Source organism: Podarcis filfolensis (genome assembly GCF_964270895.1).
Source record: "Podarcis filfolensis genome assembly, chromosome: 7".
Taxonomy (NCBI): domain Eukaryota; kingdom Metazoa; phylum Chordata; class Lepidosauria; order Squamata; family Lacertidae; genus Podarcis; species Podarcis filfolensis.
In genome coordinates, this window is record NC_139603.1 from 18,040,478 (window position 1) to 18,060,573 (window position 20,096).

A 20,096-nucleotide genomic window follows, 5' to 3' on the forward strand; every position below is an offset into this window, starting at 1 on the left:
AGCTAAAACTCATGTGCAGAATATAGCCTACTGGAAATTTGGCTCAGGGTAAGATTAAACTAGATTAACAGGGGGGGTGGATATCACCATGCATTGAGCTTTCATATTATATTAAACCTTTTGTCTATGTTTGGATAGCACAGTAAACTACGCTTTAGCATGATAGGAATGAGCCTGAAGTTCATGCATTCTCCTTTCCACCTCCCATTCCAGTTCTGCCACAAAGATGAACTCAGAAGCCTTTGCTTGTGCTTTTGATTGACCAAGTTTAGCATTGTATTCAAACCCACACTGTGCTTAATCTTAACTATGGTTTGTTGAAAGAAGTCAGCTACATAACCGCATACTCTCCAATATTTGTCCGAGGAAATAGGGACATCCTATTCTATAAGAATAATAATATTTATATTCCACCCATCTGACTGGGTTGTCACAGCTGCTCTGGCCAGCTTCCAACATATTTAAAAACATTATGACACATTAAAGAGTTTCTCTATACAGGGCTGCCTTCAGGTAGCTCAAGGGTTGGATAACTCCAGACCCTCCAAAATCCCCCCCCCCCCATGAAAATAGGGATGTCCTAAGGAAAAGCGGGAAATTCTGAGATCAAATCAGAAACTGGAATGGCTTCTGTAAATCTACGGCTGTCCCTGGAAAATAGGGACACTTGGAGGGTCTGTCTAAAGTGGCTTGTTTCAAACAACCCATGCTTAAAGTAACCACAGTGTGTTGAATTTGCATAACACAACCGTGGTTAATCAAAATCAGAAATTAAAGCTTCCAAATGCCTCCTCCTGGGCATGCTGAAGGTGTGGGGTGGAGTGGTGGCATAGAAGCCTGAGGCTTGCCATTGTTCATTTGCATCACAGTAAACCTTTGTTTAGTATGTTGACTCAGTGTAGCATTTGGAGTTGGTCTGCTATATAAGCCACAGTAGAATTCTAAGTCAGATTCAAATTGCTGATGGTTAAATGTACCATCAGAAGGGGTGGTGGTGGGGATTTGTACACAGAAACCTAGCATGTCTCAGTGTGCTTACCCCCTTCCCCAACATTCTAGTTTTCTATGTCAATGGCCCTTTTATTCAGGGAAACATTTAAACTTGTGATTCCAGCCCCCATCGGCTGGAAATGATACAATTCAGCAAGATGTGCACCAATTCTGAAAACAGCTGTTAAGTTTCAATCAGGGGGCATGGGAATTGTGTTTATTATGTAGCAGTCACTGTATCCGGGGTGTGGGGAAGGCATTCACAGGGAAGAAGCAGCACACATGAGTTCTCCCACCTAACTTGCAATGAAGTTGCTTAGGATTGCAACTGGAGTCACTGACATCTATAACAAATAGCTGTCAGCTGTTATCTGGTATAAAGCAACCTTCTGCAGTATGTTAAGTGTTGTAAACAATAGGCTGAATTGGTACAATAACTTAGGAGTGGATGGAAATCAGAATTGTATGGGCTCCAATTTCAGATGTGGCAATTTCAAACATGGTAACTGCACCCATTTTTTTAATCTTTGTGGGCAGTATTGGAAGAATTGTTTATTTGTAAATTCTAATGGAAAGGGACCCAGTCCGCAATGCTTGGACTAATGAATGGCTCAGAATGAAGTCATCCTCCAGATCTCACGTGCTGAATTTTGCAATGCAGTTCTTGGCACAGAAAAGTAACCAAAGACATATAAAATAAAAATCTTTAGACATGCATATTTCTGTAAGAAAATACATCCAGAAATGTATTTTTGAATATGCATTTATATGTGTGTTTTCCTTTTTGTGTTATTCGCTCAGGATAATGCCAAAAAACAGTGAACAGCCTTATGAATCAACACATGGGAAACTGGCATGGACTGTGAAGTGGCTGATCCATCCACCCCTTACCATAATCACCTGGAAGCTGTTTTACAAAATTCCCCATATGGAACACTGCCTGTTCATTTCTTTGATGGACCTTTATTTTCATTCAGCAGAGCAATCCTTATATTTGTTGAATTCTGAAAAGGCGATGCTACTTACCTTGTGCTAATGGGAAACAGCTGATGCTTTTCCACAAACAATAATACTGTCACCTTTTCTTCCACTGTCATCAGATAAAGACTGTCCAGGTGGGCATCTAATCAGTTTGATATTTGAAAGTGGGAAGCAATACGATTCTCCCTGGCAAATATGTTCATTACCTGTCTTGGGATCAATGGAGAAATATGGCTGTCCCTGAAGGATGCTGTAAACCACTCTGGCACTGTTTCCATAGGTCGGGTCATCAGCATCGGTTGCTTTGACCTGTAGCACATATGCCCCTAAGAAAAGGTGAAAAGAGGGAGAGAGAAAATTGTTTCATTTCGTACCGTATTGGCCCGAATATAAGCCACACCCGAATATAAGCCACACCTTTAAAATTCAAGGGGGGGGAGAGAAAAAAAAGACAATGCCCAAATATAAGCCACTCCCTTAAAATTCCACAGGCACTCACATCCATTCCATTTTACCATATGTCTGTTTCAGCAGCGATATCGTAAAAGCCAATTTTTGTAAGGTCGTGAATTTAAGCAGCACTTTAACTTTTCACCGTTGGAATTTAGAAAAAAAAGTGCAGCTTATATTCAGGCCAGTGCGGTAATAGGACACACCCGACCATAGGACGCACATTGTTTTAGAAGGGGAGAACAAGAAAAAAAAATTCTCCCCCTCTCTGCTCAGCGCCCCTTCAGCTAAGCGGCAGGAGAAACGGAGCCCCTTCCATTTCTCTTCCCGCTTGGCTGAAGGGGTGCTGCGCAGCTCTCCCTCTCTGCTGAAGCCGGGAGAGTCTTGCTCTCCCGGCTTCAGCAAAAGGAACCCAAAGCCTCCGGAGTGCAGCGGGACCTCCCGCAAGACTCTCCTGGCTTCAGCGAAAGGAACCTGAAGCCTCCGGAGCACAGCGGGAACTCGCACTGAGCTCTGAAGGCTTCAGGCGGCTATCCCTGAAGCCTGGAGAGCAAGAGGGGTCGGTGCGCACCAACCCCTCTCGCTCTCCAGGCTTCAGCGAAAGCAATGTGAAGCCTCCGGAGCGCGGAGGGAGCGCTCCCTCTGCACTTTGGAGGCTTCACGTTGCTTTCGCTGAAGACAAGGAGCCTGCATTCGCTCCATAGGACACACACACATTTCCCCTTAATTTTTGGAGGGGGGAAAGTGCGTCCTATAGAGCGAAAAATACTCCTGTGGATCTAGTTTTCTGGATGAAGTAATATTCAAGGTGTACTCTCAAGGTATGTTTAAAACAAGCTTCAATACAAATGGGTCAAAGCAGATCAATGAGCACAAGAAGAACCCTGTTGGATCAGACTGAAGACCCATTTAGTACAGCATCCCTTTCTCACATTGTCCAACCTGATGGTGTGGAAAGCCTGCAGGCAAGACCGACATGCAAACAGCCCTCTCCCAGCGAGGCACATCTCCTCTGATCATGGAGGCAGCAGGTAGCTCACATGAGCAGTAGACATCAATATCTTTGTGTTTCCCTCATTTCCTTTGTAAAAGCTGCAGAATGTCTGGCTAACTGATAGATGCTAGGACTGCAAACTATTTGAGCCAATGACTGTGCTCTCTTAGGGTTAAATGTCAAAACTTACATGCTGGCAGTGGGCGGGGCAGGAATGAAAGGTGAGTGGGGCACCTCTTTTGTCTCTCTGCGAACCCCTCCCCTTCATGATGTTTCCCATCTTGCCACTTGAATGAAAGAAGACCAAGGCAGCCCTAGGGCAGGCATAGGCAAACTTCCTGCCCTCCAGTTGTGACAGATGCATCACGTTCTGTTGAGCAAGGACATTCTTTATTGGGGGGCATTTTTTGGTTTCTGCAAAATCACTGTCTGTCCCTGTTTCATCCTATTGTTGCCATTTAGGGATGCTTGGTTAACATTTTGATAGCATGAGTTGATGGACCCATCGTTGTTCAAGTTCCAGCTCCTGCCCCAAGGTCTCTAAAAGTTAAATCATTGAGTGGCAGGAGGGTGGGCTCTGTTGTCTCTAGTGCCTATACATCTGAATGTGTGTAGATGGACACTGATACCATGTAGTAGTGCACACCATGTTATGTCATTTGCTGCAGCTGCTGGGTATGTTTTGAATTGTTTACCTATTGTAGGGCAATTGTGTTCTCCTAATCCAGGCATCCCCAAACTCGGCCCTCTGGCTGCTTTGGGACTACAATTCCCATCATCCCTGACCACTGGTCCTAAAATGGAATCACTTGAAAATGAGAATTCCCTTCAGGGCAGACAAGGATACAGTGAAATGGCAGGATATCCAGGCATTGCATTATTTTCCTGCAGGGTCTGGAGTTTGCCTATACCTGCCCTAGGGCCACAAATTGTTCCACTGGCTTAAGGGTTTGGTGTTGTGTAGGTAGAGGCAGTTAAAGGCTGCTCCTGAGATTGACCAAGCCCACCTTCCTCTAAGCCTCACTAATCTTGCCACGCTACAACTTCCTACAATATACACCTCCAACCTTTCAACTGGGTATGTGTAGATACTCTGGAGGAGACATCTATTGACAAGTGAATACATTTTCCCAATTGCATTTGGCCAAGCCAAGGTTGGGGTGACAGAAAGGAACTGACTCAGAGTAGTCTATTCAGAACATCATAGAGTTAACAGGTGGGGGAATATCCTGTCATTCTATACATCTTTAAAGAACTTCAGGTGGAATGCAACAAGTGGCATTCGTGTTCTGTAATGCACATGTACATTTCTGATATTCACTAGCTGTGCCAGAGTATAAAATCTGGCCATTCTGCATTAGCTTTCCTCTTAAAACTGCAGGGTGGTGTTCTTATTATTCATATGGCTGCTCTAAAAATGTAACCCTTGCAATAGTAATATTGCCAAATATAGCAGGCTGTCACCTAAAAAAAGAACAGCCTGTCCTTATTTCTGTATTCCAGCAAAATCAATCAACATCCATCCACCTTGCTGCCTTGCCCTCAACTTCCGTGCTTTTTTTTTCCCTTGAAAGAACTGCAAAGGAGATTTAAGGATTCAGTATATTGCAATTCAGATCAGGAAGGCCTTAGATGCAGACTGCATTTTCCTGACCTGTCATTGGCAAAGCCTTATGACCGTGAAAGTATATGGAGCATCTGTAAAGAGAGATGCTGACATTGCCTGTCTTTTAGGGGAGGGGGAAATTACCAATTATGTACTGTAAAGATAAACTCCTGAAGTTGATTCCTCCATAAGTAATAGGAGAAAGAAATATTTGACCTAGAGAAGAGCTTTTTTCTAACTTGCTACATTTGTGTCTGGGCTGCCCCTGATAACAGAATGAGCTTGCTGGCTCCATCAATATCTCAGCTGTTAGAAAGAGCATTCCCATCTCCTGCTATACATTCCTGAAAATGTATATATCTTCTCTTTTCCAACTGTCTGAAGTAACATTCTTCACATAAACAGCCCAGCCAATCTGTGTTATGAATAATAGCAAGTCAGGATTTTATTTATACATGTCCTCTACATGTTAGAGAGGGATATATACAAAATGGGAAGAAAATGTATTCGTATTTTGTGCAGGCCTATCTGGTACCAGAAATGATATTTGCAAGCATGAAAAATTAGATGTATTTTTGCAAATCTCAATACAAAGTTATTAATGAGGGTTTTTTAAAGTGAGAAGTAAACATGTTTCCTGATTGCAAATAAAAATGCTTTAAGTTATGTTACGTTTCTCAATTGTTTTGATTTTCAAACATGAAATCTCATAACTGTTAAATGTTAAATACCAATAACCATCTCATGTTCTTGCTAGAATTCTCTCCCCCCCCCAGCCACATTATCATTGTCAAATGCTAACTAATGTTAAAAATGAATGCATGCCAACCATCAATTATGATAAACCATCTATGCTATTCACCAATGACATACCATATACCAACTTTTCAAACTGTTTCAAGCTATTTTCTGGGAAACCTTGGTTTGGCAGAAGTTATCAAGGAATTATTCAAGAACAGCTAAACAACATTAGTTGCATCCAAAAACTGATCTTCCTCTGCAATGCACAGACAATATTCAGAAAAACCAAAATTACCAAAATTAGGTGAAGATCTGCAGCTCACCAGCAGAGCTCCATGCATGCAAAAGGTCCCAATCCCTGAGAACTTGATGTAGGGCTGGGGAAAAATCTGGTTAAATGCCTTAGAGAGCCTTTGCCAGTCAACAGAGATACTGAGTTGGATGGGCTAATGGCTTATGACAATTTCTTCCTACACTTTCTAATATTCAGCATCCAAATCGAAAAAGGGACAATTTCCCCTTTTTTAATCTCTATCTAGCATCAGTTTCTTTCCTAATATTATGAGAGCAACATTATTTGATATATATCACTCATCCAGCCTTGGTTTAAGAGACATTTCATCACGATGTGGCATAGGAACACTTTGAACAAATTTAAATGACAAAGAGAACCTGCTTCTAATCTGGCATAACACTGATTGGTACCATGAATCAGATATCAAAATCCTCTTATAGCGCAGTCCTAACTACACCTACTCAAAAGTAAATCTCATATGCATCTCACATACACACATACCATGCATCATACTGTTTGGAGGATAGGAGGCAAGGTTCCACAGGTAAAAAATAAAATAAAATTGCATGCTACATCCCTGTCCTAGATAGTGAGAAGGGTAAATCAAGACAGAATTGCTTTCTAGCAGTCATCTCATTACTTTCCTGCCAGAGATACTACTCTGTAATAGCTCCAATGCATCACAAATCATTAAGATTTCTTTCTTCTTTTTCATGGATAGTAGAGTTTGGGGGGGAGGGGACCCAAAAAAATTCCCTCCCAAGACTTTTTTCTTAAAAAGTAACCTTTTTATACAGTTCTGCCATACTCAAGAAACTCTTAACTTTTTGAAAAAGATGAAAAATCACAAGCGAACCTAAAAATGCCCCCATATAGGAACCTGATGCCACACTTTGCAGTCAATGTGCATGGTTTTTCTTAATTGCAAAGAAGGTTTTTACAATATTTATAAATTTAGTAAAAAATGCAGATTATGATTATGTATTTACAAGGCTATCTGAAAGTTTAGACAGTCCTCTGGCTTACCTAACATTTATCGTGTTTGCATGACTAAAGGAAATGCATTCGTTCAAAATAGCAGCTAATAGGCTGTACCCAAAATGCATGTTTAAAAGACTTGCAGGGACAGAACAACTGCCCCAAAAAATATTGTAGTGGGAAGAAGCACACAACCTTATTAGCAAGTATGTAAATGCACAAGGGTTTGGATAACAATGGAAGCTTTCCTACTGAGTTTGCTCATCTTGCATTTTCAAATCCATGCTGTCAGTTTGCGTGACTGAAGAGGGGGCAAGAATGCAAAGTCTTCAAGAAAAAACAACACACAAATACATCTTCTGGTTGGACTCTTACTGATGTAAAGGAATAGCTGATTGAACATTAGTGTGAGAAGTGCTGAAAGTCCCTGTCTATTATTAGGTGCCTCCATTGTACTATCCCACGGGTGTGGGAACTTCTGGCCCATGGGTCAAATTTTGTCCACTAGGCTTCCCATTTGGGTACTGGGCCATTTCCCCCTAAACCACACCTACCTGCCCCACACTTGACATCATACATGACATGAGGTGGGGCAGGTAGAGGATGCAGTTTGATCAGTGACATGTGTCAGTTGCCTGTTGGAGATTGGTTGGGCAGAAAATTTGGGCTTCCTAGTTTACTGCCGTGGGATGCGGGTGGCGCTGTGGTCTAAACCACTGAGCCTAGGGCTTGCCGATTGGAAGGTCAGTGGTTCGAATCCCCATGACAGGGTGAGCTCCCATTGCTCAGTCCCAGCTCCTGCCAACCTAGCAGTTCAAAAGCACGTCAAAGTGCAAGTAGATAAATAGGTATCCCTCCAGCGGGAAGGTAAATGGCATTTCCGTGTGCTGCTCTGGTTTCACCAGAAGTGGCTTAGTCATGCTGGCCACATGACCTGGAAAAACTGTCTGTGGACAAACGTCAGCTCCCTTGCCCAGTAAAACGAGATGAGCGCCACAACCCCAGAGTCATTCGCGACTGGACTTAACTGTCAGAGGTCCTTTACCTTTACCTTTACTTTACTGCCACTTGAGATGGAACAGTAAAAATAAGAGAAGCTCTGTCCAAGCCCCTCAAAAGTAGGCCTCTGATTTTAATACATGCCATGTAAACAGCACCATCATTTGGCCTTTGGTCAAAAAAAGCTTTGATGAGTCTCTTCTCGATTCTCCTCCCTCCATCTCCAAAATGCAGCATCAGCTTCAAAATATCCGAAAAAGCTCCTCAGCAGAATGCCACAGAGGGGTGGAAGGGCTGTCACACTTAGTTTGAAGGGTGGGAACAGAAATAGACGGATGCCCAGCATTTGAACATTAATGCAGCTCGACAACCGTAATGTCACTCAGAACATGCAGCACTCATGGCCATCAGCCCTTGCCTTTCAAAATTGGTAGCATCATCCAAAGACCAGGCAGAACAAGAGGACAGCCATGTGAAACATTTTCAAAGCCAATTTGCATACCGACTGATGCGTGCTCCTGGGTGGCTGTCTTGCCTTCAGAAAGCCAGGTGTGTGATAAAGAGACCTACGCATAGCATGACAAATGGCCTCCCAGAAATTGGACATGACACGAGAGCTCAAGGAGAAGCTTGCCATAAAACCACGATGGCCACTCTAATATGCAAAGCTTCCGACATGCTGCACTTCTCATAGATTAGCACTGTGCACGACAAAAAGAATTGCAAGTCTCAGCAGCAGCTCGGAGTAGGTCAGAAGGAAACAGAGGTGTAAAGTAAATGGGATTTGTTTCTGAACAAGCCGCACAAAGCAAGAAAAGTGACACCTCTAATTGCTTTAATTGACTAGCGGCCGGTGTGAGAGTGCTGTGCTATCTGATACACAAAACACTTTCTAATAAGAGTTGCTACAGAAATTGAGCCTAAAGAGGTAGTTTGAAGCAAATCTGGAGTGGCTGGGTGCTAAATACCTAAGAAATTGCAGGTGCTAAATACCTGAGGAATTCTGCGGACTCTAACTGAATTGAAAACAAGGAGAACTCTGACAGGAACAAGGAAGCTTCTCCGCATGAAAACAACAGAGGAATTTCAGAGCCCCAAAACTAAAAGCCCCAAATAAGTTCAAGAGCCAGTGACTTTTCTCACTGAAGTCTTGAACCTCTCTGTTATTTGATTATCTTTTTACATTGTATGCTTTTTTACTAGCTTCTTACTACAATTTGAAGAAGGGACTTTTAAGATCTAGCTCCATGGTTGTTAATCTAGTCTGGTAACAAAAAGGCCCCTGAGAATTAAGACTTTATATTATCTCTTACAATCAGCAGTGTATCTCATTGAAAAAATGATGATGATTTTTTTTTTAAAAAAACCACCCTTATATTTGAAATTTTGCACCAGATGCCCAATCAATGCCAAGTAGCCAGAAAATCCTTCTAATTGTTTTAAAGAAAGAAAGAAAGGCACTTAGGAAATATAGGTGCTTTATAAAGGATTTTGAATGAATGAATATACTGTTTTCCCCTTTGTATGAAACATTTTTTGTGCTATAGATATACAGTTATTGCAAGCCCTGAAAGGTTAATGTGCCTTCCAGCCTTCCCTAACCTGGTGTCCTCCATATGTTTTGGACCCCAACCCCCATTATCTCTGACCATTGGCCATGCTGGCTCATGCCGCTGATAAGAGCATTTTCTGATTAGTTGTCATTAGGGTTGCACTAGGCATCTGTTCTATTAAACATGGTTATGATTTTCAGATAAAATGCCAAATCCTTTATAATAAGGAATAGAACAGGAATACCAACATACCCTCAAATACTACCTCAACTACTGTTGGAGCAACAGCCCAAGCTCCTTCCTTCTCAGCAAGTCTGGGTTTACGCTTGATCTTCACTCCAGCCCCATGAGCTGTCCATGGTGCTGAACAATCACTGGCAGCCATACACCTATGCCATGCCTGGACAGCTCCCAAGAACATAAAAGAACCAACCAAAATATTGTCCTTCACACAGCTATTAAAAACCTCCTTTGGTCAAAGATATTTTATACCACATATTAGTACAAATGAACTTATAATTAAATTCGTATTACCTGCCTTTCAATTATTCATCTTCAACATATGTTTGTGCCAATCGGAGAAAGTAGCCTCGTCGTTTATTATAACTTGTTCGCGACTACCCCTTTCCCCTTCCCAACCCCATTAAGAATAAGACAAATTGTCAGGGAAATAGGGAGTGAAAATGTATTGAGCTATGAGAGACATACCCCACTAAAAACTTTATATTCTACCCTGATTCTCAGAGTGTAGCTGTAATATCACAACCTCCTTTCCTTCAAACTGTAAGAATTATAGCACTGGCTATTAGTATCCCTTTACTACATGGAAATTGACACTCCTCCTCATAAGAAACACAGGGTTTCCTACCTTCAGACGCTCCACACCAAATCAATACAATGTCTGGCAGTTTATTTCTTCAGTCATGGCCTTCTGTCACCAGGTGGCACTATTTTCCTTGCAGGCTTCTGAACTAGATTACAAAAGGTCCTTAATTCTTCCTCTCACTCTGCATCAACACATTTTGTACACTTTTGGGCCCTATGTTGACTTATTTTTATTACTGTTCATCACTACAGTTTGGCTCTTCAACAATATTTTTAAGTTCCACTAGGTCCCTCTCTCAGGCATACTTTGCCACCTCCTTGAGCTATTCAAGAAATGATTATGTCAAGCTTATTCATTGATAGTTTGCAGGCTGCGACTTGGAGAAGGCACTTTTAAGATTCCAGTGTCATCCTTGCTAACAGTGCAAAAAACTTTCTTGAAGAGGAAAAAGAGGCATGCCTCAAAATGGTACTGAAAAATGAATGGAACTTTAATAAAAAATTATATATTGCCCCAAACATCTTGTGGATTGCCCAGAAACTTTCCTTGTGGATGCAATAATTCAGTTTGTTGAGATATTTTAGATCCGGGGCTACAATGTTTTTTCTGCTCATGGGCAGAAAAAGGTTATGCTGTTGTGTGCATGACATACACATCCTGCAATCAAGCACACAGAACAAACTATTCTTCCCAGCCTGATGATGGCAAGGGGGGGGGGACCCCAGACATGCCAGGGAATGCCTCTATGGCAAAGCCTGTTCTAAATGTTGTCTTACTAGAATAAATGTATGAATTGACTTCCTGTGCAACTGAGAAATGCTTCTATTAAAATGCATGCAGGACCCCCACCTATCCACAATTTCTGGATCATGGTGTGGAGAATTTGGGGGGAGGGGGGACAAAGCATGGTTACTGTTGGGAGCCCGGTAAGTCTTCACTAATCCTGGAGGGTGCATTCCACCATTTTAGCCGTAAATGATTGACAGTAAATGATTGACATTTAAGATGCCTAGACAGCATCTTAAAAAGTAGAGACATCACCTTGCCAACAAAGGTCCGTATAGTAAAAGCTATGGTTTTCCCAGTAGTGATGAATGGAAGTGAGAGCTGGACCATAAAGAAGGCTGATCGCCAAAGAATTGATGCTTTTGAATTATGGTGCTGGAGGAGACTCTTGACAGTCCCATGAACTGCAAGAAGATCAAACCTATCCATTCTGAAGGAAATCAGCCCTGAGTGCTCACTGGAAGGACAGATCATCAAGCTGAGGCTCCAATACTTTGGCCACCTCATGAGAAGAGAAGACTCCCTGGAAAAGACCCTGATGTTGGGAAAGATGGAGGGCACAAGGAGAAGGGGATGACAGAGGACAAGATGGTTGAACAGTGTTCTCGAAGCTACCAGCATGAGTTTGACCAAACTGCGGGAGGCAGTGGAAGACAGGAGTGCCTGGCATGCTCTGGTCCATGGAGTCACGAAGAGTCGGACATGACTAAACAACTAAACAACAACAACAATTTAGCAGCTCACATGTATTGTAAATAAATCCCACAGAAAAGCGTAAGGACATAAGGAGAGCTTTGCTCGATCAGACTAAAGGCCCACCTAGTCTAGCATTGTGTGTTCACAATGGCCAAGCAGGTGCCTATGGGAGGTTTGTAAGCAGAATATGAGCACTATAGCACTCTCTTAGTCATGAGCCCAATAACTGGCATTCAAAGGCATATTCCCTTTGTTCTTGGTTGTAATATATTGCCATTCTAAGTAGCAGACTACTTTTAAAACTGTCCATGTTTGTGGCCCTCACTGCATCTTTTGGTAACAAATTCCATAGTTTAACTACTTGCTGTGTGAAGAAATACCTCATTTTGCCTGTTCTGAGCCACCTCGTTAACAGTCCAATTGTTTGTTAGCAAATCAAATACTAACCTGTATGAGTGTGTTTTTTAAAAAATACTTGACTCCTTCTAGAGGTGGCAACTTGGGTAAAATATTGGGGAGGGGACAAGTTAAGTCCCACCCTGCACAATCGATCACAAGGCGTGGCACACATACACCATTTTAATGGCAATGTCCATCACTTTTTTGGGGGGGGCAGCCCCCTCAAATATTTTATGGGGGGGGGGCAAAGTGACCTCAGCCCCAAGGAGTTGGCTCCTATGACTCCTTCTCCATCTTTATCCCTTTAGCTTTTTTAAAATAAAAATAAAAAGCAGGGGCATATCAGTTCATTTGAGGGTGCATTATACATGTGAATTAAGAGGACAAAATAACCAGTGGAATACTGATTCAGGTTTGGGAATCAAGTTAGTTAAATTCAGGGAGAAGCATCAACCAAGATCCATTGACTTGCATTTTGTATTAATCTTAGGGTACTGAAAATGAATTAATTTTCTTTCTTTTAACTTGAAGAGAAGACTTGTCAGCATAATTTCAGTCCTCTTCTTGCCTTTCAAGTGTGAGTCAAGGAAAAGAAGATATTGATGGTTCTACATTTTAGATTATTATCACATAAATCTTCTTGGTTTTCTTTTATGGTTTGCACCAAAGGTGTAAAACTTATCAAATGTATTAGCAAAAAACTCTACTTTGCTACGCCAGAGCAAATCCACTTAAACCTCAAATAAATATGGAATCAGATTTAAAACAAGCACAAGAAGATCTTTTCTTTATGAACTTATGAAAAGAATGTACAGCTTGAACAAAAAGGTTTAAGTAATATCAAAACAAAACTTTTTTTCAAACTTAGTGAACTTCTTTCATAACCTAACTTTATGATTCTTTAAAAACAAAACTATGCTTTATTAGATTTGCACTAATTTAGCCCACAATGAACCTGAAGCTCCCATGCTTCTTTGCATCTATTCCCACTGGACAAATGAGCAGTTCAGCATGGCAAGATTTATGGGTGACACATATCTGCACTTTTAATGCAGAATTAGAGTGTTCCTACTGTTCACTTGTGGGACGCGGGTGGCACTGTGGGTTAAACCACAGAGCCTAGGACTTGCTGATCAGAAGGTCGGCAGTTCGAATCCCCGCGACGGGGTGAGCTCCTGTTGCTCGGTCCCAGCTCCTGTCAACCTAGCAGTTTGAAAGCACGTCAAAGTGCAAGTAGATAAATAGGTACCGCTCTGGCGGGAAGGTAAACGGCATTTCCATGTGCTGCTCTGGTTCATCAGAAGCAGCTTAGTCATGCTGGCCACATGACCCGGAAGCTGTACGCCGGCTCCCTCGGCCAATAAAGCGAGATGAGCGCCGCAACCCCAGTTTTAGCCATGACTGTACCTAATGGTCAGGGGTCCCTTTACCTTTACTGTTCACTTGTATTAGCAACTAGAAGAAGATGGAAAGCTCCCAGTCCTGGTAAGCCAGACAAGCACCATTGCTTCGAGCAGAGACCCCAGATCCCCAAATGTTGCTGGGAATTGTAACCATTGTCCCTGACCATTGGGTCTAAGATTGCTGAAGAAGATGGGAACTGTAGTCAAGCAAAATCTGGAGACCCAAGGTCCCAACATCTGGAGACACTGTGGTGCAGAGCACTTCTGAACATACCCAATCATCTCTTCTTTTTCCTTGAAGTTTGGGCAAAAGGCTTTTTAGTTGCTTCACCTTGCTGTAGTGTATGGTCACAGGCAGATTAGGGTAAACCTTGCTCAAAAACTGAGATGAATGTTTGTGTGTATGAATATTTTACAATGTTCCTGCACTGAAGGAGTTCTAGCTGTTTGAGGGGTACAGGAGTCTCCTAACAAACCACCCAGAATGATTTTATGTAATCTGGTGGGACTATATTTGTTATGCTTCGGATTTAAATGTCCAGCGTTCCCATCTGCAGCCCCACCACTTACACTGAGAAGGGCAGATTGGGGGTGGCAGTGGCCAGAATAGTCAACCACTGGCCTTTCTTTTTGAAGGAGGATAGAGACAAAACACTCTGTGTAACGTAGCTGCATTGACGTATATATGGTGAAATATCAGAATGGCAGTAGGTGTGCACTAGGGTGGGAAATCGATCAGTTTCAGTTTCTCTCTGTGTCTCATTTTTCCCCCAGTACAAAGTTCAGTTCCCCACATTTTCACATAAGTTCTTTTTAAGTCACCATGAAAATTCATCAGTGATTTTTTTCATAATATTCATTTTTGTTAGCTATTTTTCCTGATTTGCAAAGCAAAGGAATTTCCCCTAATATAATGCATTTTTGTATGCTGTTTTCACTAATATACACATTTTCATGCACACTTTACCCTAGTATATGCATGTTTGTATGTATATCATGGCTGGAGAATTGCACTGCAAAATTTGGAGAAGTGTATATTTTGAAGGATGGCTTGCTTTGGTTTGTGCATTGTTTCAAAAAGTGCAAATTAGGTATTCTTGCCTTTAATTGTGACCTGAAATCCCCACCCTTGTCAGAACACAATTCTACACCTCAATCAAACTCAGCTCAACTTTAACACCATTTTCCAGCAGGCTTGGAAAAACATGCAACACAGTGAATGCATTCTCTTCCCTTTAGTATTGGTATCTCAGTGAAAGCTTGGTACATTTATGATGTAATTCTCAATTTGATGTGTAAACACCAAGACTACGCCAGTACTAATGTTATTGGGGAGGAGGGAGAGGCAAAATCCATTGTAAAGAGATATTTGAAGTGTGGCCTCTTGGGTTGTGTGCTTTACTATACATGTATATTGTAAATCACTGATTCATTGTGTTGAGTTTTAAATATGCATAGTTCACATTATTTGTATTAATGGATTCTTGCCTTTTTATGCCTGAATATTTTCTAAAGAAAATTGTGAAAGTGTAGCAGACTAAAATAAATAAAAAAAATCAATCTTTGCTAATGCACTGAGTAATGGAAATGTGTCATTTTCTATCACATTCCTCCCCAGTTTTCAGAACTTTAAATGTAACAGCTCTCTTTCCAAAATTATTGGCATATGCTGCTGCAACAAACTATGGGGCCAGCAAGTGAATGATGTATGACTTCACTCGAAACTTCTAAAAAATAAAAAAAAGGAATCTTGTTCATGTTAGGAATGAGTTTCATTATTTTCAGCAAGCATGCTTTGAAGGCTCAAAACATTATTTTGAAGAATGGCTGTGGAATTAAACTTTCATTTACTAAAAAAAAACTTTAATAAAAATGCAAATAATCTTTTTAGTTAATATGTCAACAGTGGTAGAGCATCTCTTTATAAACATTATTTTCAATTAGTGGAGTCATTATAGTCAACATTAAAATGACAGTATAACTGGAAGGTGATACATGAACCAAGTCCCTAATAAGTTAGGGGGCGAAAATGAACCAAAAAACAGCACAGCGTCACAAATCTTAAATAACATGGCCTAGTTCCAAATCTGAATTCAGGCAGCAGAGACCTGTGTGCTTACTGCAACATGTCAAGGTCTCTCTGTCCCTGAGGAATAGATGGCCAAGATTGCCCAGTTGCCCAGTACTGAACATCCATGGGGGGTGAGCAGGGATAGGGGTCACCCAGAATCTGACTCTTCACCCAACACAACAACAAGGAAAGCTTAATAAATGCCCTTATGTTTTGCTGCGGCAATTCATGTCTCTTCCTCACTTCCAGAAATTTAATTGCCCAAGCTATATGTTTGGAAAGACACAGACCTAAATCCTCAATCTTTGCTCCACATTGTAATTTGGACTGTGGGGGTTAGATCACCACAGGCAGGTAGCATGGACTACAGGAAATACTAACATGGCAAGCCGTCTTGTAGCAGCTCCATCTAGCATAGTATTGTCTCCTCTGACTGGCAGTGCTTCACGATTCTTTTAACTGCAGCTGCCAGGGATTGAAATTGGGACCTTCTCCATTCAAAGCATGGACAGAGCTCTGGTCCTGCTTCCTATCATTTAAAAGAGGTCATGTATGTCTTTCAAAACCCCAATGCCAAAGGCAATTTAAATCACAATACTTCCCACTTGCTTTCAAAATATGTATGTATGTATGTATGTATGTATGTATGTTGTTGTTGTTAAATTAAATTTGTATACCCCCTTCACCCGAAGATCTCAAGGCAGTTCACAGCATAAAAATTCAATATAAAAACACAACATAAAAGATAACAACAAGAACCAAACCAAACCAAAAACCTCATATTCTACAAACAAATTTTAAAAGACATAGAATGTTGATCAACCAAAGGTCTGTTTGAAGAGGAATGTTTTTACCTGGTGCCTAAAAATGTACAATGAAGGGGCCAGGTGAGTCTCCCTGGGGAGAGCATTCCACAAGCGGAGAGCCAATGCAAAAAAGGGGCCCATTTCCGTGTTGCTACCCTCTGGACCGCTCGTGAAGGAGGCACACAAAGAAGGGTCTCAAATGATAACACTGGGCAACAATTTTTTACTTTTTGAATGTTGTCTAGATTTCTACAACTGATTTAGGGTATTTTTGCACTGCTGAATCAGGAAATGGCATCCGTTTCTCTCCATCAGGTCAGGTTTACTGTAAACTGAATGGTGGGCATTGATAAAGGTAAGTACACGTAAATTGCATGTTGCTTCACCATTTTTCAAACTTCAGGGCTTGAACTTCCATTTCTTGGAACTCCTGGAATGCTCAGCGGCAGGGAGGTCTCTCTTCAGAGTCCAACAGTAGTCAGCCATCATGACTGCGTCCCAGCGACCCTGATACCTGGTCTCCATCTCTTTCATGTCCTGATGGAATCTCTCCCCCTGCTCGTCACTCATTGAACCCAGGTTCTCAGGAAACCGGTCCAGATGTGAAAATAGGTAGTGCATCTTGACGCTCATGTTGCAGCCCAGGTTTCTGAAAGCAGTCAGCATGTTGTTGACAAGTTCTGCGTAGTTTCTGGCCTTATTGTTGCCAAGAAAGTTCTTCACTACCAGAATAAATGCCTTCCACGATTCCAGTTCCACTTCGATCATTGAGTTTCCGAACTCTGGATCTCTGATGAGCTGACGGATCTGAGGACCGTCTAAGATGCCAGCTTTCAAATTCTCCATGGTCAATCCTGGAAAAGCCTGGCACAAGTAAGTGAAGCAGTCACAATCCTTGTCCAGAGCCTTGGTGAACTGCTTGATTAAGCCGAACTTGATGTGCAGCGGTGGCAAGAGTATTCTGTCTCGGTCCACCAGAGGGTCATTGATGATGTTCCTTTTTTTGCAAGGCACCAATTCCTCCCGCACAGGCCAGTCCTACTTCGTGTAATGCTGAGCACGGTCCCTACTATCCCACATGCACAGAAAGCATGGGCACTTGGTGAAGCCAGACTGTTGTCCCAACAAAAAGTTCACCATCTTCAGGTCAACACAAATAAACCACTTATGCTGATCATAACCAATTTTCTCCAGCACATACTTCACCGCTTCATAGTTCTCCTTTAGTGTAGTCGAGTGAGCCAGGGGTATAGAGGCAAACTGGTTGCCGTTGTGTAGCAGAACACATTTCAGTGATCGCTTGCTGCTGTCAATGAACAGTCTCCAATCTTTGGGTTCGTACTGTGGCACTCCAAGCTTGAGCAGAAGCTGCGCAATATCTGCACAGTACACCAAGTCCTTCACTTCTGAGAAAAAACGGAGGTACTCTTGATGCCTGTTGCGGAAAGAAGCTGATGCGAGCACTGTCAGAGAGGAGGTTTTTTTTCTTCAATCTGGATGCCAACAGTTCGGCAGAGTCCTTTGACAAGCTGAGGTCGCGAACTAGATCATTCAACTCCTTTTAGGAAAATGGATGTGGAGCATCATCTTCAAGAACCACTTCTTCATGTCCTTCAACACTGGAGGCATCTTCGTCACTAATGTTAGGAAGTTCTCCGAAGATAGGCACTGGAATTTCATCACAATGAGCTACAGGACGACGTGCTGATTGAAGATCAGGATTAACTTAGTTTTGATCCCCCAACTTTATGCTTTGACGCACCAATTTATGGAAGATTTCGAGGTTTTATGACTTCAAACTGATCCCTTTTTGACATAATCACCCAGAACTATCAGACCTGAATACTTCTTGTCATTAAAATAATCATTTCCAATCAAAATAATTATTCGACATGGCATTTCACCCCCACCAACTTCTTCTAAAATGCTCCACACAAGTGTACATGTGAACAAAAACATAAAAAAGACATGTGGCCATAGCTCAAAAACTTGACCTGATTGAGCAAAACCAATGTGATTTTTGGATTCAGCGCATCAGATTCATCCTAAATCAACTGAAAAAAAATGCAGACAACCAATTTGTTGTTGACCAGTGCGGGGTCTGGGTTAGTTCATATGGGAGATGTGCTCCTTGAAGTATTGCATTGGGTCAATAAGAAAAGGCGTGTGAGAGAAGAAAACATTGGAATCCTTCATAGTTTGAAGAGGAAATACAGTGTAATGATGTCCATGGAGTATTTTACAATTTTCAGATGTACTCCTCTGACATTTTCAATGTTCCCCTGAAATGTAACTTGTGGAGCAGCCTTTTGAGTGAAGGCAGATCCCCTGCCTCATGGGAGGAAATAGTTATACATTTCAAAATGACTGTTTTGAAAAACTGGATGCCCCATATTAAAGATGAATGTTGACAAGTTTCCTCTATTCTGTGTTTCTAAACAAAAGCAAAACAAGAGAGCCTTGTGGGGAAGGAGATCAGCCAACAGCCCGGAGGTACCTTTGCTTCCGTGTACACACCCAGCTGGGCACACAGCTGCCTGGTGGCGGCCATCTGGGTGTGTCTAATTAGAAACTGCTTGGAATAGGCACTCACAAATGCTATTAAGAAGAGGTTAGGCAGCAGATGCAACTCAAATCCCCCCTGGCTGAAAGATAAGGCAGCCAGAACCAGGGGATCACCGGGTAATCAGGATATTGTTATTACACCTCCTGGTGCTTTCCTCCAATGAAATATTCCTTTAAAAAGACCAAGAATCACTTGTGCTTGGAATTTACATGGCGTCCTACAGAGACAGATGATTACGGTGAACAGGAAGTATAACAACAGCAAAATGGCACACTGCAATATTATACATAATGTATTGCATGCTGGCATGCCATAGCTTAGGCTAATGTGGTGCTCCCCCCGCTTTGTCATTTTACACCCTGCTTTTTAAGGTTGCCTTGCCTCATCCTTTTCTGCTCACTTCATCTGATACCTAACATGTAATTTATTGTTTTGGATTGCCATTCCCTGTGGATTTTTTTAAAGGTGCCACTGTTTGTTCTCCACAAATGCTGAAATTCCAAGTATTGCTGACCAAACAACCAACAATACAATACGAAGAGAGAGAGAGGGGAAGATTTTCAACGCAAATTCTGAGTTCAGCTTCAAGGAACATGAATTATCATTTCTTTCCCCTCATCTCCTCAGTGTTTAAAATGGCCTGCACTGTGATGAGCGAAGGCAGCTGGGAGTAATGTAAGGTAGCAATGATACAATATGTTTAGGTGGTGGTGGTGGGGCAACCAGAATGCATTTCTCTTGTGCAGCACCAGCAACTTCTTTCAGGGCAACTGCTGCAGTCAATCCTGCCTCACTGCCTGTCCAGCATAATCCCATTATTTTAAAAAAATCCTGCCACAAATAGTACAGTGGACGCTCGGGTAGCGAACGTGATCTATGAGGGATGCACGTTCACAACCTGCAGCATTCGCAACCTGCAGTGGCACATCTGCGCACGTATGGGTTGTGATTCGGCG

The 20,096-nt window shown here is 41.9% G+C and overlaps 1 protein-coding gene and 1 long non-coding RNA gene across 8 annotated transcripts in view; one reads left to right on the forward strand and one right to left on the reverse strand.

Annotated features, from left to right (window-relative positions):
* Positions 1-20,096, reverse strand: part of CDH12 (cadherin 12) — a 661,518-nt gene that overhangs the window by 69,105 nt on the left and 572,317 nt on the right. For all 7 annotated transcript variants that reach the window (XM_083623820.1, XM_083623822.1, XM_083623823.1 and 4 more), the window contains one exon: positions 2,178-2,297. In XM_083623820.1, the coding sequence (XP_083479946.1) occupies positions 2,178-2,297 (120 nt within the window). The remainder of the gene's footprint in view (positions 1-2,177; positions 2,298-20,096) is intronic.
* Positions 1-20,096, forward strand: part of LOC310767246 — a 582,601-nt gene that overhangs the window by 32,744 nt on the left and 529,761 nt on the right. The gene's annotated exons all lie outside the window — the stretch shown is intronic.